The following is a 25,687-nucleotide window of genomic DNA, read 5'->3' as shown; positions in this document are numbered from 1 at the left end:
TGCAATCACATAATTTCCTAGTGCCTTGTTTTTCTTTGTTTTCTTGTATTTTTCTCTCTCTAAGAATCTCAAAAGCTTGTTTTCCAAGCCACAATTTGCTCATTCATTAAATACTCAAAACACCGTAGCAGAAATAACATGCGTTGCATTGGTAGCCAGAACAAACACCCTGTCAAGACTTCATAGATCTTCACTCTTCAATAGGCCCAATCTAGTCATCTCTAGCTAATGCAGTAGCAGCAGCTCTCCCTGGGACTCTGATTTCCCCTGCCATTACAGGACTTTCCTGCCGCCTCCTCTTGGTTATGCAGAAATACTTTTTGGTGGTTGAGTGAAAATCAGCTTTAACTTCAGCACGGTTAAAATGCTTTAAAAATAAATGTGTAAGCACACTGCTTTATTATACGATAACAAATGACCATTCCTTTTTCATTGCATGTATGTGCACATATACATGACATGGACACTTCCACTTAATAGAGAGGGAGGGAGACAAGCACACGTTCATTCTTTGTGTTGTATTGGTGATACGTATGCATGCCAAAAAGCCGAGCAGCATTTCATTTTCAAAATGCATCAGAAAATGTGGAATGAGGCAGACTTAGGAATGCCTCAGTCTCCTTCCATCTGAAAAATGAAGGTGAGTGAATTGATTGTGCAGGACAGGTAGGAAGGATGATCCACTGGCTAATGTACTGCCTTGGGAGTGAGGAGATCAGGATTCAGTTTCCACCACTTCCTGTGTGATCTTGGACAAGTCACTTAATCTCCCCGTGCCTCAATTTGCTCACCTGCAAAATGGGGTTAATAATAGTCTTTTACCTCTGAGGAGCACTATTAGGTTACAGTCCTTTTTTTGGTGAGGTGTATGATGATGAAAACCATGTAAGTACCTAGAGTGACAGACTGTACTACTTCTGATTAGCAAATAGTTGCACACTATGGCATTCTTCTGTTCTTTAAAGTAACCTAAGAAATTCCATACAGAACATTATTTAGTGCGGTTGTAAGTTGGAAAAGGGAGGCATTCAGTGAAGCAATGTCTAAGTTAGGATTGCCTGTGCAGCTCTATCCCAAGCCCCCTTTGCATGTGTGCATAATAATATGGCTCTGTCACTGTTTTTTGTTCCAAATAAACAGTATCAGGCACTGGGCAGAACAAAAGATAGGATATTAAAAAAAATAAAATAAAAAAAAATGGTGCCTCATGCAGACAGTAGCATGCATCCTGTGCAGAAAAAAAGAGTATGTGCTTATTCTATCCTAATGCACATATGGGGGAATGATGGCAGAGTGAAGGGTCACAGACAACCTTAACTTTAGTATTTCTTGATTTCACACTTGGCAATCTAAACTCCAGTCCATGTGTGCATGGAATTATAATATAAAGTACTTATGTTGACAGTGGAGGAATACTGACTTCTTTCTTGAAGTCAAAGCAAGTATATAGCCTTGACCTTTCACTCAGCTCCTGATAGTTTGGCACAATCTTCCTGGTGATGTATTGCATTGATACACAGCATTCCTCTTTGGGAGCTGCCATCCAAGATCTCCAGTGCTTAAATATGCTATCCTACAGCATATGTCTGGCAGAAAGAGACTCTTGACAAATTAGACCTCATGATTGTTTCTACTGGCTAAGGGAATTTTGTCCACAAGTAAACAAGACAGCTGCATAATGTCTTCTGTCTAATTGGTTTGCAGTTTAATTTTCTTAAAAAAGAAATCCCACTTCCTGCTTCGTTAAGGAAAAGTTGTTTTCTCTTTTGGCTGCCTTGATTTATGAAGAAATCATGGAAAATCTCCCCCCTCCCTCCCAAAAAAACCCCAAAAACCAATAACAAACAAACTAAAAACCTGTATGTTTATTTTCGGGAGCACCTTAATTTTTGTCTTCTCTGTTTTAGTGGATGACTCCATAGAAGGCCACAGAACTGGAGTGACTTTTTTTTTTTTTTTTTTTTTTTTTTTTTTTTTAAATCCTTACTTAATAGGAACTTTGCAAAATTGTTGAAGAAAATTTTTTTTTCTGCCCCCTCCTCCCTCTCCCCCCTACATACATGCACTTTCTTGATCTCACTGCCTGCTATTTATGACTGTAAAAATAATTATCAATCAGGTACTTTAGGCAAAACCTTAAATTTTTGAAATGTTAACTTTTTCCCACTTAGGTGATGTAAATAATGCAGATGGTGGTGATTTTTAACAACTTTCTCATGACGTTATGCTTTGGCACACTGGGCCTTGGACAGATGTTCACCTTTCTGCAGGCAACAGAAATTCCCCATTAATGGAGACTAATAAAGAGGAGTGGGCAGGCTTTGTAGAGGACAGAAGATACTATGGATCAGGGCTATTGAACTGTATAGAAAGGGGAATTTAGAGTTGCTTTGAGAGGTATTGAAGAATATAGTAAAAACTGGCCAGGCTCTGGCCCTTCGCCCATCCCACCCCCGAAACACTCTCCATAAGCAAGGAAACCTATTTAAAGGGAAGTCCATTGTGAAAACACATGTTCAGCTGCACCAAGCATATGTTTTCCTTGTGCTATCCACAACTACAGAAGGGAGGTAAATATTGCAACTGCTTTATAAAATGGCTGGCAAATTTTGACTAAACTAGACAATAACAGTGGTACATGGTACAAATACTGACATAGCTAGAATGCCCCAGCAGGCATCACTCCAGTGTAATCCAAACCACATGCTCTGCTCTTGCCCTGGGAGAACAGGAAGGAAGATCCCACCCCCTCCCTATACCGCTTTGTACAATTGACCTGGTGCATTATGGGATTTTGTTTAAAGTATTGGACATAGAACAAGGATACTGGAAGACTAGGTGGATTTGCAGTCTGATCTGGTACAGTAAATCCTGTGCTTTTAACTGAATGAAGCACAGATTTTTGTGCAGTAGCACCAGTAACCCCCCTCGTCTGTTGGAATATCCTGTAGGTCAGTTGACTTCTACCAGTCGGTACACTGAAATGTCAGTGCAGTCTTCAAAACTTCACTGCACTGCTTACAGATCCAGGGTAGAGGTGAGGCGAGACTCTTTTCTCACTAAAGGGCAAGTTGTTTTGATTTGGGGCACACCTTTTAACTCCAACCCAAGACCTGACTGTCCTTTGGGGACATCAGCTGCATTTGCTTAGAAGCCTGGCTACGCTATTCCTGCCGCAAAACCTAAATTTTGTAGCCTGGACCTGTTTATCTTGTGCTTATATTGGCCTCTGACCATTTGTATCAGTGCTCGGTTTTTTCCTTATGATGTCGTTATTTCCAGCTGAGCCTCTGTGTCATAACAATGTTGGTTCATCTGTTCCTACTCTAGTTCCAATCACTATCTTCCATTGTGACTCTTCCTATGCAACCCAGTTACAATAACAGTAGCAGTGGAGCTGTAGGAGTAGATTACCTTGAACTTCCTGTTTTTCATTCAAATACCCTTGGTGAGAAAGGGGGGGAGAGAGAGAGAACAAATAAAGTAGAAGCATTTGAAAGCGCTAGCATCAGGAATTAGCTGCCCTTTAAGAAGAATCTCTGCATCATTTAAACGTCTGCTCACTTTCTGGTAAATGCGTTGTAACCAGAGGTGGTAAAATGTGCGCTTGTAGGGTCAGACACATCGTTTGATGCTGGAAGTACAGGAAAGCCTGGTACTGGACTAATTCAGTAAGAAACACTAATCCAAGTTTTCTCTAATATCTTCCACTATGGACTCGTATAGTAGCTACCATTAAAAAGGCAAGATTTGCCCAACAGATACCACACAGCAACCATTATAGTTTCCAGATGAAAGTACAGGGCAGGAAATGTGATATTTCAGCTACTAGGCAGTAACTATTAGCAACTGGCAGCTTTTTTGATGGTGATAGTTGTCACTTCAATGGACTACCTGGAGCTAAAAGCAGCATTGTGTAGCTACCTATCTAGGCAATCCATTGCAAGTGGCAGGCTGTTGCAGAACATGAGAACAATAATTTTGCCCTTTCCTCTGATGAAATAGTTCATGCTTTTATTTTTATTTTTGAAAGAAGGGACAGATTTCTTTAGAATGTATGTTCTCGTCAGCTGTTGGTGACTGGGATGCTTTTAAATGCAACACTGCCTGCGGTTAACCTGAGATTCTTCCCTCTGGGCCATCTTTAATCTTCCTTGTAAGCTTTATATTCTCTGTTTTGACTCTAATGCTTTTACCTTTTGATGATATATCTTCCACAGCTGGCTTCTTTTCACAATTGTCATCTCCTACCACCAAGACGGCGTTATCGCAACCTAAACATAAACAGGATGTCTTGCAAAGTGTACTCCTTCGGCCCAGATATGTGGCCTGGTCCTTTGAATCTTCAAAAATAGTTAGAGGTCGCTCTGGTGTAAATATCCAAAAGGATTGTCAACAAAGTCACCTTCTCTCCCATCACACGCAGTCACATTTATTTCTACCACCTTATTTGCTTTCTTTTGTCACAGCCTCATGGCAAGGCATGAGCATAAAAATTGTCTTCCTGTTGAAAACCAAAGGTCCATTCAATGAAGGTTGCTGTGCTCTGACTGCAGGACTGAGGAAGCTTTATGGTGAACTAACAAAAATGAAACAGCTGTAAAACTTCTCTAGAGAAGGTAGTATATGCATCGTATGACTTATTTAATGCTCTCTAGTACAGCAAAGTCTTGCAAAGCCAGGGCCCGTCTGTCACAGGCATTTATAGTGCCCTCGTCGTTGTGGTAGCTAGGTGCCATCAGCAACCAAAAGATCAAGACGGAGCCCATTCGTAAAACCCAAAAGAGTAACCTAGGGAGTGTCCCGATGCCTGGTTTGTCCCTCATGATGCAGCCAGAATAGTGATCTGTCCTGCGCGCACAATGCACAAGTGACAGTTGTTTGGGAGCTTTCACGGTACCATGTCTTACTTAGTCTAGTCCCTTGCTTTCCTGATTGGTGAATTCACTCAAATGTAAAGTTTTCTCCACCAAAGGAGAGTCTGGACAGAGTGTGAAACCATTCTTGGCAAAATAAGTGCAGACAGTGTGCTAGATGTGCTGTACTAGTTTAACTTTGTCAGCTTTGTTGCCAACATATCTTCATGTGAAGTTGTTCTGTGTAAAAATGACTCAGTTTCCGCTTCAGATAGTTCATTTAAACGTGCTACTGGGCAACTCCTTCCCCCATCCCCCAAACTGCTAGCCTTGTAAACATGCCTCCTGGGCTGGTGTGTCAGTCCACTGTGTTCATCCTTGCTCATATGTCCTCAGTCATGATAAAGACTGCTGTTGGAAGTCAAAATAGAATTGGCTGTCTTCTCCAGGGCAGCTTACATTATCCCCATACTTTAAACTTAGAGGACCAAGGTAAGCAGTCTTTAGCCTCTTGTGCTGAGTGTCCGTTTCTTTCAGCTGAAAAATTCAGGGGAGAGGGGTCTTTCCAGCTGCATCTCCCTTTCAGTTTGCATAGCATGAAATTCAGCAGGCACACATTTGTTTCCATGCAGGGAATTCTCTTGGTGTATGACATCACTAACCGTTGGTCCTTCGATGGGATAGACCGCTGGATAAAGGAAATAGACGAGGTAAGTGTGACATGCAACTTGTTTAGGATGTGTTCATACAGCATCTATCACAATAGGGCCTGATGTGACTACAGTAATATAAACACTGCAGCTTCTGGTGCCAGCACAGAAATATCATTGTGCTGTAAAAGTGGCAGGTCCCCTTGGATGCTGAATAGCCTGTTGATACTGACACCTCTGATTTTACTGAGCACCACAGATGGCACTTGCTTTAAGGCAGAGATTACAGATATAATCAAAAGAGACAAAGTAGGTGAGGTAATAGGATCTTTTATTGGCCCAACTTCTGTCGATGGAAGGGACAAGCTTTTGAGCTTCACAAAGTTCTTCTTCAGGTCCAGGAAAGGCAACCAGAGTGTCTGTGGGCTTGTCTACACTGAAAATGGTGCAGCGGTACAGCTGAAGTGCTTCAGTAAAGATGGTACCTACACTGATGGGAGGGGTTCTGGCACTGGCATATGTAATCCATAGTTGGATTCCAAAAAGCGGTAGCTAGGTCAGTGTGAGAATTCTCCCATCAGCTTAATGCTGTGGATTTTTCGCACCCCTGAGCACTGTAGTTATAGTGACCTAATTTCCTAGTGTAGACCAGGCCTGGGCTAACTACAGGCTGGGGCAAACTGTTCAGCATAAGGGGTTCACATACACTTTAGAAGGCCACTTAAAACAAAGTGGGCAATTGAGGGTTAGCAGACAGTAGAGTGTGTTACAAACTGTTGTAATGAGCCACAAAACCAAGGTCTGATGCAGAGGAGTCGAAATCCCTGCTGTGTCCAGGAAACCTTTGGAGGCAAAGACTGACTCCCTGTGGAGAGGAAGTACTTGCAATTCCCTAGTCAGGGAAGAAAGAAAAGCCTCTCTTGCTATCCACTTCTACCAGGCTAAAACTGTGCAGGCAATAGGGAGCAGGATATCCATACAGCTGAGTTGTGGGGCTGTTAACCAAGGAATTTGGGGCAATGTCCTGTAAAACCATGAGCGGAAAGGTCTGAAATGGATTAATCTGTATGAGGAGTCCCTCCTTAGACACCAGCATTTATATCACAGGGCCAGTCCTAGCAGAGGCAGTTTTGCTTCCTCATGTGCCCTTTGATACTGTAAGCTAAGCAGCCTACTAGTTATAGTCTGTGTTCACTGGTGTATCAGTGAGTTTGATGCTCTGTTCTGAAGATGAACCATGATCTTTTAAAGCATGCTCCAGGTGTCCCCCGGATTTTGGTTGGAAACAGGCTTCACCTAGCTTTCAAGCGACAGGTACCCACGGAGCAGGCCCGTTCCTACGCTGAGAAGAACTGCATGACATTCTTTGAGGTCAGCCCACTGTGCAACTTCAACGTGACCGAGTCCTTTACAGAGCTGTCTCGCATCGTGCTAATGCGGCATGGCATGGAGAAGATCTGGAGACCTAACAGAGGTAAGTGGAGACCTGCTCTTGCTGTGCTGATGAGGTGCTCTGTGGGCAGAAGAAACTGCCCATGTTGAAGAGGTGGGCATTTGCCTTCCTGCTCGGAACAGGCAATATTTAATAATCATCTGGGGTCGTCCAAGCACTTCACAAACACAAAGTGCCTCCGTCCCCACCCACCTCTGGGAGCTCGGCAAACGTATCCCTGCTTCACACAGAGAAACTGAGGCACCGAAGGTAAGTAGTGTGTCCACAGTCACAGAATCAGTTGCTATCAGAGCTGGGAATAGAACCCAGGAGACTAGACTCAGTCCCCTGCTCTAACCACTGGGCCATGCTGCTGCTGTATTCGAGCACACCTGTGTGACCACTCCGAGCTGTGGTGATTCACTAGCTGAACTCACTGTGTCTGACGTGGCAGCCCACTAGTGCCAGTTCAAGCCAGAGAAGGCTTGAGTAATCCACTCCTGAATTTCCAGTGCTACAGGCCCTTTGCTCTATATACATACTTAGTGTGGTGAGCTTAAAGAATGAGGCACCTCAGCTGGCCTGTGGTGCAGGCTTGTGTGTGCATGAGCTCAGTCCTTTGATAGGCTAGGGGAGAAGCGGCACTTGGCTGCTGGCTCTACTCCAGGTGAGGCTCATTCCACCCTCTTCCAGATGTAGAGGGGTGGCTGCAGTGGAGGTGGCAGGGATTGTTGGTACGCAGTGCCCTGATGAGGAAGAAGTAGGCTGTCATCCCTTTTTATGATGGCACATTTTCTCCTGCAGATGATGCCGGGTGGGGGGGTGAATGAACCTAGGTGTCCAAGTGTGAGCCAAGTCCCATTATCTTAGACACTCTCCCCTCTGTCCTGGGCACTGACTAGCCATCACTGAAGCGCTGGTGCGTCAGCCAGAAGGGATGAGAGAGTCCTTCTCTGCCAAGGCAATGGTCAAGGTCCCTGTAGCTGGGCCTGCTGGCACACTGCTGTTTGACGCATATGGAGTGTCAGTGAGATATTAGAGGGGTTTCAAACCCACATCTTGCTGGAGGCAGAAGGCAATGCTGTTGCAGTTTCTGCAGGGAGATACCTTGCTCTGTGGTGAAAGCTTTCTCTGCGTCGAGAGCCAGCATACACAGCTGGCTTGATTTAAAGATCAAGCCAGTCTAGTTGCTCTGTTGCCCTGCAAAACAACGGTGAGGATTTAAAGCTGAAGTCCTCTGTGCGCTGCAAATCTATCCTGAACACCTTCCATAGGCAGGGTCTACAGTCTTCACAAGCTTCTTGTGCCCCTTGCATAGCATAGCACTGTTTTGTGGCTTTGCAGGCTCGGTCCTTGGGCAGACTGAAGATAGGAGTATGCCCCCGTGTGGCCAGCTGTAAGGAAATCCCGCATGAGCTGGGGCATTCACAAAGCAGTGTGACATGCTTTTTATACTGAATTCATGGAAGTAAGGGCTTTCTCAGAGAGGCTGAGTCTTGCTCTAGCTGTATGGGGCTGGCAGTTCTGCTGGATGATGGGGTCAGAGTTCAGAATAGCCTGCCCCTGGGCTTGTATAGATTGAACAGGTCCCAAACAGGAATGTGCTCTGCCTCACCCCGGCAAGGCTGTTGCCCTTCCTCCAGACCATGTCTGCTCTTTGTATCTTGGAGTGGGAAGAAGGGGGCTGTGCAATTCAACTGCCAAACACTTTGCAAATGCTGACTAAATGAGGCCTCGCAGCACTGTATGGAGGGGTGGGAAGGATTGACTATTGTGCTGATGGTTTAAACTGAGGCTTGGAGGCAGAGCTCAGAGAACTTGGAAGTCCTGTCTCCTAGTTCCTTGTTTTCACCATCAGATCCGCAGTCTCTAAGGCACTGTATTGCCACCATTAGTTTCTCCCTCCCTAAGAAATGGCTAGTGTACAGTGCAGGCAAGATGTGCAGCAGGGAAAGCCCTCTCCCTGGAAGCACCACCTGGGTGTGACTTGCCCTCTGACTGTGCTTGATTCTTTCTCTACCGACAGTGTTCAGCTTACAGGATCTCTGCTGCCGTGCGATAGTCTCCTGCACACCGGTCCACCTCATTGACAAGCTGCCACTGCCTGTCACCATCAAAAGCCACTTGAAATCTTTCTCCATGGCCAATGGAATGAACGCAGTGATGATGCACGGCCGGTCATACTCCTTGGCTAGCAGTGGGGGCGGGAGCAGCAGCAAAGGTAACAGCTTGAAGAGATCCAAATCAATCCGCCCACCGCAGAGCCCCCCACAGAACTGCTCACGCAACAACTGCAAGATATCTTAGCAAGACTGTAATGCTGTGCGCTCCAAATACACCCACCCACCGATGTACAGATGTTTGCACACGTAACCCTTTTCAATAGGATCCTTTTGAACGTTTCTGGGTCACTTTTTTGATGACATGCATAGCTTTGGGAAACGAGTTCAGCTTAACGTTCAGACCATCATATCGACTGGATCCCACATCGCTGGTAAAGGGGATGGTGCCAAGTGAACCTTCAGGAATGCTTTGGGATTTTCCTCAGCCTGGGTGGAAAACTCAGCAGCTGCCGGCATGGGGGAGGGACAAGCTCGTCCAGTCTTGACAGAGGAGGGGATTTAGCAGAAGATCAAGAGGCTTATGGGGTGGTCAAGGGAGAATCTGTGCTGCAACTGTAACTCTTGAACTCCCAGATGCATTGCTGGTGCGATAGTGAACAGTGGACTTCTAAGAATAAACGGGGCATAAGATGATGGCAAATTCTACCTGGACTTTAACCTGCCATTGACAAAAAAGAGGCAAGAGTTGGCCAATTGGGAATCTGAAGGAAGCAGTCCTGCTTGCCTTTCACTTATTTATATAAAAATTATAGAGAGAGATCTCAGTTGTTTTTTTTTTTAAAGAAGCAGTCAGGGAAAATTTTATGCAGCCATGTAAATAGAAGCATGGGACCTCTGTTTGCAATGCACCAGTTAAGGGGGAGGAAAGGAGAGGGGGGATTTTAAGGTGAATATCTACAAACACTTTGGGGGAATTGTACAAGCAGGATTGCTCTGGGTTTGTTTTAAATACTATCTATGTGAAAGGAGAGAGCGATATGTATGCTACACTCCGGATCCTTCCTTTTCTGAACATTCCTGGTAACAAGGGTGAGGGTCTAGGAGGGGGCTGGGATTTAAATGTAATGGTGAGAGGGACAGAGGCTGATTGTACTCTCACTTAAACTAAAACCCAAATAGAGTTGCAGCTGTGAGGCTGCCCTGGCCTGCAGGAGCCTGAAGACAAAGATTCTGTCAGACCAAATATGAGAGACCCAAAAGTCAGCTGGTACCAGGTTTATTTTCCCATGACAGGCAGCATCTTCTCATGTGAGGTTTGTTGATCAGTGCTGGCCTTGAGGAGCTGCAGGCATAGAAGTAAAACACTTCTGCTGGGACTGCAGTGGAGAGAGAAACACAGCTTGGTCACAAGCTACCCTTCTGGGGTCACTGTTCCTTCCCCCATTCTCCCCAGTACTGCTATTTATCCCTCCCATTCTTCTGGGCCATAAGGTCAACCCACTAATAGGCACGGAGACTTTGAGCAGGCCCTGAATGCAAGGTCCTTTCTGCACCTGTAAATACCCACTTCACCTTTCCAAGGAACATCTAATCTTCTAACATTGCCCATGGCTCCTCTTCTAGATGGGGGCAGGAGAAGGGAGAACACACTTCACATTGGAGTGTAGCATATTAGAACTGATCAGGACTTGAGCACTAGTAGCCATTCTAAGTGGTATTAAAATGCAGCCTTGCTAGTCTGGAGTTTGCCTGCATTGGATGATCAAGACAGCCATGATTGCTGTTCAGTGGCAGGAAAACATGAAAGCAAATGCACTGGCTTGTTTTTATTGTCACCTAGGTTTTCACAGCTTCTAGAGCAAGCAATCTCTCTAACTGGCAATGTGCTTGGCATAGGCATGTGATGTTAGAGAAATCCCATCTAGGACAATAGCAGCAGCTTCCCTTACTTAGTCCCATAGCAGTAGGACTTTTAACTTTCCACTAGGGCTTCCAGCGGAGGTAGTGCCCAGTCCTTGTTAAGCTAGAGAGGCTGATTACAGTTCAATGCAAGTTCAGTCATAGGTTAGTGAGACCAAGACCTGATGGCAGGTTCTTGTAGGCCACCAAGACGTGTAGTTTTTCAGTGGTTTTCAGGATCATCTAACTGTATGAACTGCTTTTGGTTGCTCTGTTCTGCCTCCACTATACTTCCCTCTTTATTGGGAAACTAAAACTGGCACATGTCTGCTCTAAGATGCTGATGCTCTACTGTTACCACCTGTCTCCCATTAGCAGCAGTTCCCCAAGGCCAGGCTTAATCTGTCACCCTAAAGCAGCTTGTTACGTGGGCAGGATGAAGCTGTTGCGTTTCCTGCACGGCTGACCACCCACTCTGTTCAAGCAGCAACTAAAAGACGGGTGGCAGGGAAATGGCACAGCCCCTTCCCACAGCAGCACTCCCTGCTGTGCCTTTCCCTTCCTTCCCTGACAGGGTCTGGAGACGAAGGAGTTTCTGCACACTCTCAAACCCCAGAGGACAGATTTCACAGATAGCCCAGCTGCAGGGCTATAAACCAGGCCACCAACGAAGTTCAAATGAGGGAGAAGGAGAAAATAAACCGAGGGCTAGGGGTGTCTTTTTGTGGCCATGATTCAGACCAAGAACTAAAGCTGTAGTTCAGTGCAGTGCCATCGCGGGGAAGCCAGGGAATTTCTAGAACTTGTCAGCAGTGCTACACCCACTGCTCCATGTCACTCAACAGAGAGCAGGAGCAGCCAGGCGGTCTAGGGATATATGGCTAACAGCTGATGGGAGGCAGAACACACCCCTATCCGTCAGTGTAAAACCCTCTTTGAATTTGGTTTCCGTTAGACAGTTAGTTGTGGCAGCCCCTCAGCAGCCTGTAACTCACCTATGTTGCCTCTTTCATATCTAATATCTGGTACACACAGCTGGTGTGGGGAGGAGATGGAAGATTCCATTCTGCATGTCTAGAAACTCTTCCAACTACCTGTGGATGGTTTATCCCCTACAAATAAACCCTCTCCCATCTCTTCTCCCACCATACATTTTCCCCTGTACAATCTCAGCAAATCCTGTCCAAAGGAAAGATTCATTGATCTGGAATGTCTGCTGATCAAAACTGAACTCATCTTGTTTTCTCCATTTGAAAAGAAAGCGGTTCTCACATCTGATACCAACACTAGTCTTTAGCTGCTGTCTGATACTCGGACCATTCCAGTGTTATTTTGGACTCTTTCTTTTATTCCTTTGTACAGTCAGTGTTGTTCAACTGATATACATGTTTTGTTTTATATAAATTAAAGTCTTTTGTTGTTTTAAATTTCCAGGCGGGATCTGGACAATCATATCAGTTTCAAGTGGGGCTGTGGTTTTAGCGGGTCTTTAAGCGGGTTTTTCTGGGGTTGCTCAAGGATGGGGGTGGGATGTGGCAGGGCTCATGTTGATTGGGAACTTGCCAAAGGGGGGCCCTTATACCAGTGTTCCCAGGATTGTCCTTCCCAGCCATTCAAAAATCATGAGATTTGGCTTACAGATGATGAGATTTCAATTCACATTTGGTTCTATTCTTTGTCTTTTGGTGTTTTGAACCATTGAGTCATTTTTCAAACATGTCTAGTCACCAAAACTTGTTTTTAATGTTTAAAGAAAAACATTGAAAAACATTCAATCTCCTGAGACTTGTGAGAAAATCACAACAGTTTGCAACACAGGTGTTTAAACCCCCCATCAGGCCCACATAAGCTCTGACTCATGTTGGTTACAAGTGGTGTAAAACTCACCCTGTGCAGCTACATCAGCTGCTGGCCACCAGAGCTTCAATCCCAGGTAGGGATCTTCTTCTCCTTTGTTACATCTGGGGTAACTACTCTGATAACGGTAATGGAACTATCCAAATTGGAGTAAGCTACTAATGAAATTGATATAAAGATAAATTCAAAGTGAATTTCGAAAGCAAGCTGTAAACAAAGGGGAGGCGCTGTCTTGTGACTTCATAGTTTGCCTCACTTTCTGTTTTTGTGTGACGATGGCAAATATTGCAGTCACTACACTCCAGAGTGAACAGGGGCAATCAGAGAGATGGGGTCACACAGCATGCTGAGACCCCCAGCTAGAAGAATGGCCTGTATGGTCATCACTGGGGATGAGGCTCTTAGATCCCAGAGAAGCAGTCACTTTTGGGAAGAGAGACAGCTTCTCTTGGCCTGATTCTCTTCTCATTCACCCCCTAAGGAAGCGGGGGACACTGGCCCTCCTTTTGACCTGCCTCTTCTCCCCTTCCCCCAACCTCCTCTATAGGATTATATCTCCACTCTGAACCCAGCTGGCCAGGCTTGTTTTAGCAGCTCAGTGCTTGCTGGGGGAGGGAAATCAGATAACGGCTGAAGCATGGAAAAACCCCGTAATGGGGTAAAAGCCTGGTCAGGGAATAGTGAGCAAACATGCCTCTTGTTTTTCAGGCAGGTTCTTGAAGTACCCTGTGCAGTCTCACCCCAGGAGCCTAAACAAAGGACTTGTGTGATTTCAGGTGGGGAAGGATCAGCAGGAGTCAGTGACTCTCCAGCAGTAGGTTCTGTTTTCATGCAGATGTCCTTGTTCGGAAAGAACAGGGCAAGAAAACTGCTCAGGACAAATTGATTAACACTCTGCCCTGCTAGCCTCTTTCTGCCCGAGTTCGAATGACTCTCACAAACAGCTCCTTTAGCCTCATCCCCCACGGAGAAGTAGGCAGGAGGAGCATGTTGCACTGGGATCACTTTACTAGTTTCCCAACTCTTGTGAGAGCTGGTGGTTTTCTGAAAGCCCCAGCTCCTGGAGTCATGTCACTAGGTAAGAAATGGTTTTCATTTAAACAAACAAACTCTGGCTGGAAGTGACTGGCACTGAAGCCAGTCTGCTTCCCAAAGAGGGGTGGTTTGTCAGCCACTGCAAGTAAGTGATTTAACATTGCCAAGAGCAAGGGTGAGTGATCTAGTGGCGCAGTGCCACAGGCAGGCACAACATGCTACAGAAAACATGCTAGGCTCTGTAGAGCCACATGTTCTGCTGTTTAGTATGTGCTTGGCTGTGCTGCTGAATCAAGGCCTTAGTCTCATTGATGTCATAAGTATCTGCTTTGCTGAATCCAGACATGAGCCCCTGAGCTGCAGGTTTGGTCGGAGCTGCTGCTTCTGCTGCTAGCCCAGAGGAAGAGTTCCCCTGGCCTGGAGTGTTAGGCTCTGCTGCTCTTTCCAGTGGCGGGGGGTTAGTTTGTTGTTCTGTCTTTGAGGTCAGGCATCTCTGCTCCTGTCTCCTGGGCCAAAAGGTCATGACAGAAGTCACTGGAGCTCTCAGATCAAACAAGAGAGGAAATAGCTCCTGGGTCTGGGGGCCTCTCCTGGGCTTGCCTGATGCATGTGAAACAAAGGTTCTTGTCAGCCCTTTATCCTCCTCGTTTGCTTTTGATCTTTGTGACCTGCGCATGAGACATCTCAGGAGTGCATGTGAAACAGGGCTGCCTTGGAAGGCTCTCCTGGCCAGGGCGCTGGGGCTGCACTATTTAGCCAGTTGGGCTGCTGAGAGCCAGTGCTGCGCTCCCATGCCTGGACCTGCCTGAAACAGTCTGCAGCAAACTCCCAGCTTCTTTTCCTTGCTGTTACTAGCAAGCAGATGATGGGGGAGCTAAACTCAGGTGGTGATGCCTTTTTCCCCATTCAGAAATACCCCAGGCGGCTGTGCTGCTCTCTGACTGGGATTGTGTGCTGCAGCCCTCAGGGTGGTGCCCGCTTGAGCTGGGAGCCACTGTCCCGCCACCTGCTCCCCCTCGTGCTCGGTGGCTCTCTGTAAGAGTAGTGGCCTCAGTGAGGATTAACCCTTTGCGCTTAGCGCTTCTGTTTGCAAAGCGCTCTGCAGATGCTAATTGCAGGTCACCCTTCTCCAACTGGGGAAGACAGGGCCCAGAGAGAAGTGGCTTGCAGACCGGGGCTGTCAACCCTGTGCTCTGACTGCGGGATTTGTTGGCTGCCCTTACTATGGACGTGTGGATGGAGGTGCCAAGCCCACGTCTCCCTCACACACTGGACTGTTAGTCCAGCAGCAGCACTGGGACATGGCGCTCACAGGCTAGAAGTGGTTGCAGACATGCAGAGAAGAGTTTCTGATGAGATCCCAGCCTAGACTGGAGGCAGCCTGTGAGCTAGCGATGCCAGTATCTGACTGGGAGCCAGGAGATCTGGATTCTAGTCCCAGTTCTGCCACTTACCTGTGAACTTGGGCAAGTCACTTCCCCCTCTGTGCCTCTTGTCCACAGAGATTGTGAGCCCTTGGGGACAGAACTGTCCCCTGCTATATGTTCGGTGCAGGGCCCATCACAGTGAGACAACAACCAGGGTCAGATGGTGCTGAGATACAAATCAGGTAAAGAAGATGCAGTGGGTGGATGCAACAGACCCGAAGTGTGGGGCAGGGCTAAGGTATCAGTAAAGCGAGCAAGTCTACGGACTACGGGCAGAGATCTTGGCTACCCAGCCCTGCCGAGCAGGACCTGTGATGCTTTCCAAGGTTAAACAAGCTGGATTATATGGCTGCTGGCAGCATTCCCATGTACTGTGCTTAACTTCCCCGTGACAGCGTTTCTGCTGGTTCCTGCTGGGGTTCTCCTTCAGGCCTTTATTAACACACAGTGAAGTCACTCTCTTTGCCTTTGACTGCAGCTGCTCTGTCAGTGATCTGGGGGTGTCATGGGCTGCCTGCGGAGGGAGATCCTGGGCAGTTGGGGACAGGTCAGTAGCTGCAGTGTCCATGTTGCACCTCTGGGCACATCAAGGATAGGGTGTAGCTGAGATGCTGTGGGACAGGAGAAGAGAGAGGGGGAAGCCAGGAGCTTGGTAGGACTGGGGCAGGTGTAGCTCATGGCAAGAAGCTGCTGCTGATTATTGAATCAAAACCAGCTCAGCCCTGTGCAGCCAGCATCTCCCAGCTTCCTGATCAGACAGATGAGGGAGACCCCAGCGTGTGGCACAGCCCTGAGCCCCCCTCGGGTTGCTATTGCAGGTCTAAGGGAAGGGGATAGATCCTAAGGCAAAGGGCATATGGGGAGAAGGTTGCCAGGCTCAGCTCTGGGACATGTGACAGGCTGGGAGCCAGTCTGCCCTCTCCTCTGGCTTATTGGGTCACTGCCCCTAGAGAAAGGCTTGTCCCTTGCAAGCCTTCCCCTATAGAGGTCCCGTGAGGTGCCACTGCCATGCACATGCCACCCGAAACAGACACGAGTGTTTCCCAAAGTCCCCTAGGTATTTCCTACCCCCCCAAACCTGAGCATTTTCCCCTCTGTGATACCCGTGTTCACCCCATGCAGCTCCCCCTCTGTGAACATTCAGGATCAACCTCCCCTGGTAATGTTCTCCTCCCACTAGCCTGGCCTTAACTGCTGCATGGCTGTTGAGCAGCTGCCGTGTTCTATCCCAGAAGCAGCTGCATTTCCGCAGTGGGTAAAAGAGTCCCTCCAATGTGTAACTTGCTGTTGTGTGGCACCCCCAGCTGCCTGCAGAGGGCACTAGGTGACACAGCGTATTCAACTGATCAATGTCTTTACCACATCAGAGCTGTCAGGGCTGGGGACCGGATGATCTTGGCTCTCCTGCCCAGTGAGCCTGGCTCAAGAGGAAAAATCAGAAGTGGGTGACAGAGACTGGGTGAAGCAGGAGGAACTGGAAAGGAATAGCTCCAGAGTTCTGTGTCCAGAACTATAGGAACGACCGATTTCCCCCCCCCCTGCTCCGTCTGTTTCGTTGGCCCTGCTGCTGGGGGTGAATCAAACTGCTGTAAGCTCGTCCCCCTTGCTCTCTGGAGGAAGAGGCAGCAACTCTGGAAGGGGAAGTACAGAAACCTGATTGGATGGGGACCGATGATGCCATGCAGCCCCTTTTCCGAGGTGCCCACAACAAGGCGAACTAAGTCTCTGGCCCATCGGACTGGAAAGGTTGGGCCTTGCCCTGTCTGTCCTGGGATGAGAACTGTGTTACACAAACCAAGTTTAAATGGACAAAGGCCTCTGCTTAAACCCCGGAACCAGCATTGTCCTGTGGCCAGAGCAGAGGACTGAGCATCGGGACTCCTGGATTCTAGTTCCTAGCACTGCTGCTGACTTGCTGTGACCTAGAGCACGTCGTGTCCTGTCTCTGTATCTCAACTTCCCCATCTGGGAACAGAAGCAATGAGACTTACCAGCCTTCTGTCAAATGCTCTGGAATCCTAGTGTAGGTGCTGAGAATTATTCCAGATTAAACCCAGATTGGCTGGCCGGTGCAGTTAGGCCACATTCAATCAGATATTGGAGACCAGCAGGGACCTGGTTTCTAAGCTCTGTCTGGCTCTGTCCAAACTGTTGTTTCCTGTGTTAACACGGCTTTGAGTACCATGGTTTCTGGCCTGTCCTACGTAAACCTTCATGCTTCAGGGCGCAAGCTGACTTCTTAACTGGAGGGTCGGGAAGAATCCATTTGCGAGGCTATATAGAGATTCTGGGATAACCTGCCCACTGCAGGCTTTCCTGCACCTTCCTCTGGAATAATGTACTGGTCACTGCGAGTGTCTGGATACTGGACTAGCAAGTTCTATGGTGCTACACAGTGCTCTGCTGATTTGAAATGGGACATCTTGTGTCTCCATTCATGGGTCTCTGATGACTATCACTAAAATGGTGCATTTGCCCTCAGCTGTTGCTGTTTGTTCCTAAACATCCTTCTCCCAGGGTCCTGCAGCATTCTGATGAGGAGCAGCTCGCCTTGAGGCTGGCCAGCCACGGTGGTGAAATCCTGTGTCACAGCTGTGCTAGTGGCTGGTAAATACAGCTTTAGCAGATCTGTAAATTCTGGCCCATGGAGCAGCTCCGCAGGGCCGATAATCTGGGAACATAGGCTCTGGCTGCTCAGATTGACAGTGGAGTGTCTGTGGCTGGGTGTCTCTGCTTCCATGGCAGCCAATGTCACCTTGGGTTGAGTCTCTCTCCTTGCATTCCTAGGCGCACCAGGAGAAGCTGAGTCTGCAATCTGCGCATGGGGCCTGAGAGGCAGTGCGGTACATAGCCCGCTGCTAGGGGACATGAACGCCGGCCTGTGGGAGCGCAGGCATCAGCTCCTCTCAGCCCATTGGCCCTCATAAGAACATAATAGCATAAGACCAGCCATATTGGATCAGATCAAAGGTCTGTCTAGCCCAGTATTCTATCTTCCGACAGTGGCCAAAGCCAGATGCCCCAGAGGGAATGAACAGAACAGGTAATCATCAAGTGATCCATCCCCTGTCGCCCATTCCCAGCTTCTGGCAAACCGAGACTAGGGACACCGTCCTGGCTAATAGCCATTGATGGACCTATCTTCCATAAATTTATCTATTTCTTTTTTAAACCCTGTTATAATCTTGGCCTTCAGAACATCCTCTGGCAAGGAGTTCCACAGGTTGACTTTGCATTGTTTGAAAAAATACTTCCTTTTGTTTGTTTTAAACCTGCTGCCTATTAATTTCATTTGGTTGCCCCTAGTTCTTATGTTATGAGAAAAGAGTAAATAACACTTCCTTATTTACTTTCTCCACACCAGTCATGATTTTATAGACCTCAATCATATCCCCTTAGTCATGTCTCTTTTCCAAGCTGAAAAGTCCCAGTCTTTATTAATCTCTCCTCATACGGAAGCCGTTCCATACCCTAATAATTTTTGTTGCCCTTTTCTGAACCTTTTCCAATTCCAATATACTTTTTTTTGAGATGGGGTGACCACATCTGCACACAGTATTCAAGATGTGGGATGTACCATGGATTTATATAGAGGCAATATGATATTTTTGTCTTATATCTATCCCTTTCTTAATGATTCCCAACATTCTGTTCACTTTTTTGACTGCCACTGCACATTGAGTGGATGTTTTCAGAGAACTATCCACAATGACTCCAAGATCTCTTTCTTGAGTGGTAACAGCTAATTTAGACCCATCATTTATATGTATAGTTGGGATTATGTTTTCCAATGTGCATTACTTTGCATTTATCAACATTGAATTTCATCTGCCATTTTGTTGCCCAGTCACCCAGTTTTGAGAGATCCTTTTGTAGCTCTTCACAGTCTGCCTGGGACTTAACTATCTTGAGTAGTTTTGTATCATCTGCAAATTTTGCCACCTCACTGTTTACCCACTTTTTCCAGATCATTTATGAATATGTTGAATAGGACTGGGCCCAGTACAGACCCCTGGGGGACACCACTATTTACCTCTCTCCATTCTGAAAACTAACCATTTATTCCTACCCTTTGTTTCTTCTCTTTTAACCAGTTACCAGTCCATGAGAGAACCTTCCCTCTTATCCCATGACAGCTTACTTTGCTTAAGAGACTTTGGTGAGGGACCTCGTCAGAGGCTTTCTGAAAATCTAAATACACTTTATCCACTGGATCCCCCTTTTTCACATGCTTGTTGACCCCCTCAAAGAATTCTAGTAGATTGGTGAGGCATGATTTCCCTTTACAAAAACCTTGTTGACTCTTTCCCCCACCCCTACCTCCCCAACAAATTATATACATCTATACGTCTGACAGTTTTGTTCTTTACTATAGTTTCAACCAGTTTGCCAGGTACTGAAGTCAGGCTTACCATCCTGTAATTGCCAATTTTTTAAAAAAGCTCCAGTGGTGACCCAGGCATCTCATTAGCTGTCCTCCAGTCATTTGGTACAGAAGCTGATTTAAATGATAGGCTACAGACTACAGTTAATAGTCCTGCAATTTCACATTTGAGTTCCTTCAGAACTTTGGGGTGATACCATCTGGTCCTGAGGACTTCTTATTGTTTAGTTTATCAATTTGTTCCAAAACCTCCTTTAATGACACCTCAATCTGGGACAGTTCCTCCGATTTGTCACCTCAAAAAAGAACGGCTCAAGTTTGGGAATCTCCTTCACATCCCCAACCATGAAGACCGATGCAAAGAATTCATTTAGTTTCTCCGCAATGGCCTTATTGTCCTTGAGCACTCCTTGAGCATCTCGATCATCCAGTGGCCCCACTGGTTGTTTAGCAGGCTTCCTGCTTCTGATGTACTTAACATTTTTGCTATTACTTTTTGAGTCGTTGGCTAGCTGTTCTTCAAATTCTTTTTTGGCCTTCCTTCCTAATTATTTCTACACTTCTTTTGCCAGTTTATGCTCCTTTCTATTTTCCTCACTAGGATTTAACTTCCAGTTTTTAAAGGATGCCTTTTTGCCTCTCACTGTTCTTTTACTTTTTTGTTTCTTCATGGTGGTTAACCATGTTTTGGTTCTCTTACTATGTTTTTTAATTTGGGGTATACATTTAAGTTGAGCCTCTATTACACTGTCTTTAAAAAGTTTCCATACAGTTTGCAGGGATTTTACTTTTGGTACTGTACCTTTTTAATTTTTGATTAACTAGCCTCCTCATTTTTGTGTAGTTCCCCTTTCTGAAATTAAATGCTAGAGTGTTGGGCTGCTGTGGTGTTTTCCCTGCCACAGGAATATAAAAATTAGTTATTCTGGTCACTATTACCAAGGGGTCCAGTTCTATATACCTCTTGGACCTGATCCTGTGCACCACTTAGAACTAAATCAAAAATTGCCTCTTCTCTTGTGAGGTCCAGGATAGCTGCTCCAAGAAGTAGTCATTTAAGGTGTCACTGGAAGAGGGGGGGGCAAGTTGGGAGGCCTTGGCCCTCTTTCACAGCCTGTGCACCTGCTAGAGCCTGTGCTGGCTTGGTTGGCTGTTCCCAGGAACTGAGCGCAGCAGGGGGTTGGGCCGATCCTGGGAGCCCCACCGGCTGTCTATGGTTCCATCTGCCCGGAGGTATGTTCACCTGTCAGCAGCCCCTGGCAGGAGCAGACATTTAATTTAAGAGGCCCCAGACTCACACTGCTCACCTGCCCTGGCGCTCTCATGGAGTGCACAAGGCTTGGCCTGGTCTCCCCCTCCTCTTGTGTGCCAGGCTGTGGTGGAATTGAGGGGAAGAACTGAGGCCATTGGGATGGCACCCAGGTCTCAGGCGCCAGGACAGTGCAGCGCTCTGCTTTCCCAAGCGTCTGGCTGGGGGCAGGGATAAAAGCCGGGGTGAAGTGATGCTGGAAGGAGGACAGAATAGACAGGATGGGATACTTCCCAGCCAGGCAAAAATCTAGCCCATTTACCTACCGGGTGAGCAAGGACAGTGGGGAATTAATCCAGAAAAGGGAGTCCCCCATAAGGGGTCCGTGAGTCTGCTATGGCCTGTACCTGTAGCGCGTCTGTGACCCAGCCCAACTGCCCTAGCACTGATCCAAAGGTAGATATTTCCCAGCTATGGATACACTACCCGTGTGCACTGTGCAGGATTAGGAGCTGGGCTGCTTAATGCAAGATCCCTGTGTTCTGAGTGTATCTCGCTTCCCAGGTAAGAGATTGAGCCAATCACATAAGGGCACTATGCAAGCACAGTTGTAGAACTGTGGAATTGTCAACTTGTGGCAGTAGCTTGCCTTAATATATTCTTCCTCTCAGTATCGCTGCTGCTCTTCTGTAAACACAGGAAGCCCCGTCACCCCTGCACCCAAAAGGGCCCCAGTGTCCACCATACTGCTGTCCTGTCAGTGGCCCTGAAGGACAGGCAGTTTGGAGGGAAGACAACTCGCTGAACTAGCCTTTCTGGGGCTGTGAATCTGAGCATGAATCTGAGCTGCAACAAGTGAAACAAGTCTGTGAATCTCAGCTCAGCCCTTAACCTGCATTTGTCAGTGTCACAGGAAGCACCTGTGCTTTTGCCGCTGTTCATGATTGTTTTATATTGGACAGGTTGTCTCTGGGTAACATGCCCTGGAGATGAACACACCCTTTAATCTAGTGCTGGCAGAGAATGGTTAGTGACACTCGTGTCATGGCCAAACTCAGCCAGCAGAGGAGATGCAAGTGAAACAAGAAAAACAGTAGAAATGGCTGGGAATCTGACGGTTGTGCTCTTGGGAAGCTTTGAAATCCTATAGCCTGTGCCAGGCAGGAGCTCAGACTAGAATGATCAGCGTGGTGTCTTCTGGTCTTAAGAGCTTTGCTGGTAAGCAGGCAGCTGCATCCTGCACTGGCTTGGGTTTCCAAGCACCTTCAAAGTGCAGCAGGCCCAGGGCAAGTGTGGTGCAGTAACATAACCAAAGGTGTCAAGGCTGGACTTGGTACTGTGCCTGGGATGACCAACTGTAGTGACCTGTCAAAACAGAACTCGTATTGGAGTGGAAAGCTTGGGATGATTTCTAGTCACCAGACAGAGCCAATACTCCATGTGCGGTGCTGTCACAGCTCATAAACCTTCCTTTCTTATCATAGAACAAGTTGCATGAACTGTGTTAAGGCAACCACTTGCCAGAGCACCAGGTTTCCCAGTTACCTCCCTGCTGAACAAGGTCCACTCAGGCCTGGCTCCAGGTGTCAAAAACAGCCGTTGTGGAAGTGTTGCTGAAACCACCACAACTGTTTTAGTGCGCATTAACCATGAAAACACCTGTAAATTCCCTTGGGGCAGTAGGACCCACCTGCCCTGCCCTGCCCGAGGCTAGGCTAGTGTTTACAAGGTGCTAGCTAATGTGTGTGAAGCCCAGCATAGCAAAGGCACTATGTCCCTCAATCCGTTTAACATGTGTCAAAAACTCACTGCCCTGTCTCCACTAGGCATCTCCCACAGACTCTAGAGCATTCCAAGCTCACCGGCAGAAATAATATGGAAATTGAAGGTGGGGCTTGATAGCTCCAGGGATCAGTGAGGGGACATGGAGTTTTGCTCCTTTACTGGACCAGGCTGAGTCTAGTCGAGTCTTGTTTCCATCCACTGGCTGCTTGGTAGCCTCGCTAAAATGAGCTGTCAGTTCCCCATAGGATCCCTGCCACTTCCATTAAAAGAGACTCTCTCTGCTTTTAGCAGTATGAGGCCTGTGACACAACTGAGCCATTCCAATTCTATGCAGCAGCCTTCTCATGTTGGCATTGCCAGCAGAAAAGCCAAAGACTGGTGAGGTTATGGAGATGTTCTGAGGCCCCCCTAGAAGGGACTGATCCAGATCAAGGTTGAGGCATGTTGGCAGCGTGGAGCTGAGGGAGCCTGCACTGCCTTCATACCTGTTCTGTGGGTGCAGGGATCCAGCCTCCAGGGCTAGCGAGCCAATCCCAACTCTGTAGTTGCAGGGAGCAGCTCTCCAGTCCCTCCTTTGCCACTTCTAGGTTGTGCTGGTAATGGCCACACGTAGTATAATACAGCCATCCCGTGACCAGGGCAGGTTACCTGAGGCCATGTGAGCAATTTCTTTGGCAAAGCCAGCTGTTCAGGGAGAGTGAGATGCACGTCAGATATCAAAACAGAGTCAAGGTCACCATGTTTGTGTCACACACTCCGGCAGCGGCTGCCCCAGAGCGCACATCTGTTCTCTCCACCCACGCTGTGGGTTGCTAGCTTGAGGTCAGTATGCCGGGACACGTTTGGCTCTTGGCCTGCAGTTGGCTCACACAGGGCATTAACATGCCTGTCTAGAACTTGCAATTGCTTTCCCCTGCTTGTAACGCATTTACCATACGTACCATGTGTTCAGCCATTTTGTAAATATTGCAGTGAGCTGGGCAGTCTCTCGGTGCTACCACTGCCCTCTACTGGATGGAATCAGAACTGCTCAACAATGTGTCATAGACCTTATACTGCTGGTAGTCAACATAGATTCTCCTTTAGCTTCAGTGCGGCAAGAGGATTTGAATGTTCTCCCTGCCGCTGGCATAATGTTCCAGGTTCCTACTGTCTGCAGTATAGTGACTATGTAAACTCCTTGGGGAAGGGCCCAATTTCCATTCTATTTGTAGCTTGCCAAGCATGTTGGAGCCCAGTCTTGGATGGGACTCCAGGTGCTACAAGAACACAGATGACATTCCAGACAAGCATGGTTAATTACACTCTTTCCTAGCAAGATTCAAAGAGGGATTGGAGAGTCCTAAAGGTAACCAGAAGATCCAGGGGTGGAATAGTTAATGCCACCAAACCAAGGTGGGAAGGGCTATAAAACCAGGCTCTAACTATTTGGGATTAAGATAAAACCCAGGTGTGTGTGTTGGGGATGGAGTGTCTTTTCTCAACTCTGATGGGGGCCTGCTGGGTGACCTTGGGCTAGTCACTTCACTGCCCTGTGCCTCAGTTTTCCCATCTATAAAATGGGAGTGATGATACTGACCTTATCTGTAAAGCACCTGGAGTTCTATGGATGCAAAGTGCTATGTAAGAGCTAGATGAGATTAGTACTGCAGGGTTCTCGCACCTTTCTCTGAAGCAGCTGGTACTGGCCACTGTCCGATCCAGCCTGGCAATTCCTACGTGCCATGTATCATTTCTGGATAATTATTTACCTACAGTCTCTCAAAGGCGGAAAGTGCTCTTGTCACAGGCACCATGGACGTTACTATCTAAACTCAGGTTAATTTGGATTCTCCCTAGGGGAGGATGGGGAGTTCGGGGGCTCCCCTGAGTGGCTTCCGGTCAATCACTGCAGGAGCGATGGGCACAGATCCCGCCTGCTCAGTGAATGGAAGCTGAATGTGGTGAGGCAGCTTGGTCACAGTTTGTTTCACTCAAGAGAGGACGTTCTGGTGGGTGACGCACAGGACGGGGGCCAGCAAGCTCAGAATCTAGCCCTGCCTCTGTTGGAGGCATGACCTTGACCAAACCCCTTTGCCTCTGTATGCCACAGTTCCCCCAGTTCTAAGAAGACCTTGATCTGTCACACAGCTGGCTCTGGTCCTGTGCTTAGCGCACTGGCCTTGAGAGACCTGCTTTTAACTCCCTGCTCTGTCACAGGCTTCCTGTGTGACCTTGGGTGGGCCTTGTCTAGCCGGGGAAATTGAATGGCAAAGCTACGGCAGAACAGCTCACTCTGCAGTGACTCTTCCAGTCAATCTCCTTGTGTAGGCAGGGCCTGAATCTCTGTGCCTCTGTTCGCACATCTGTACAATGGGAATAATAGGGCAGGGTATCTTAAAAGGGGTTTGTGAGCAAATACACTAAAGAGTGTGAGGCTATTACCGTAACCGGGTTTGTATTAGTCCCTCAGATAGATTCAGGGAATCCTCTTTATTCAAGGGATCCCAAATCCATGCCCTACTGAACTATTCCTTTCTAAAGTGCTTGGCTGCAACAGCATTAAGTGATTTGTAATGGTGTTTGACAGGGTGTAATTGCAATGCATGATGCCATGATTGTCCCATTTGCATGGGTCTGGGGAGGGTCTCTAGAAATAGTTATTTTGATTACTACATTATTTTAAGTTCCCGTTTAAAATACACCTCTAGCCTGTTATAACGCCACCCGATATAACACAAATTCAGATATAACACAGTAAAAGCAGCACTCCAGGGTGGCGGGGCTGCGTGCTCCGGCAGATCAAATCAAGCTCGATATAACATGGTTTCACCTATAACGCGGTAAGATTTTTTGGCTCACGAGCACAGTGTTATATCAAGGTAGAGGTTCTCACCTTGTCTGACAGCTGCCACATCTCACCTCAGAAGGGGCTGCATTTCAGTGCTGGGTGAAGGGATTCCTATTGGACCCCCAAAAAAACCAAGTTGCTTAACAGGATGAATTTGAAGCAGAATTGGAGTCACTAGGGCCCTGATCCTGAAGTTGGATCCATATAGGCAGATCCCTGC

General features: G+C 47.3%; 1 protein-coding gene across 2 annotated transcripts in view; it reads left to right on the top strand.

Annotated features, from left to right (window-relative positions):
• RAB40C (RAB40C, member RAS oncogene family) overlaps positions 1–12,331 on the top strand; it is a 57,791-nt gene extending 45,460 nt beyond the window's left edge. For both annotated transcript variants that reach the window (XM_032799348.2, XM_032799349.2), the window contains exons 5-7: positions 5,489–5,566; positions 6,758–6,980; positions 8,965–12,331. In XM_032799348.2, the coding sequence (XP_032655239.1) occupies positions 5,489–5,566; positions 6,758–6,980; positions 8,965–9,245 (582 nt within the window). In that variant the 3' untranslated portion in view covers positions 9,246–12,331. The remainder of the gene's footprint in view (positions 1–5,488; positions 5,567–6,757; positions 6,981–8,964) is intronic.
• Positions 12,332–25,687: the final 13,356 nt, after the last annotated feature.

The sequence above is a fragment of the Chelonoidis abingdonii genome, chromosome 9 (assembly GCF_003597395.2).
Source record: "Chelonoidis abingdonii isolate Lonesome George chromosome 9, CheloAbing_2.0, whole genome shotgun sequence".
In the NCBI taxonomy this organism is placed as follows: Eukaryota; Metazoa; Chordata; order Testudines; family Testudinidae; genus Chelonoidis; species Chelonoidis abingdonii.
This window is presented reverse-complemented; position numbering and strand designations above follow the sequence as displayed.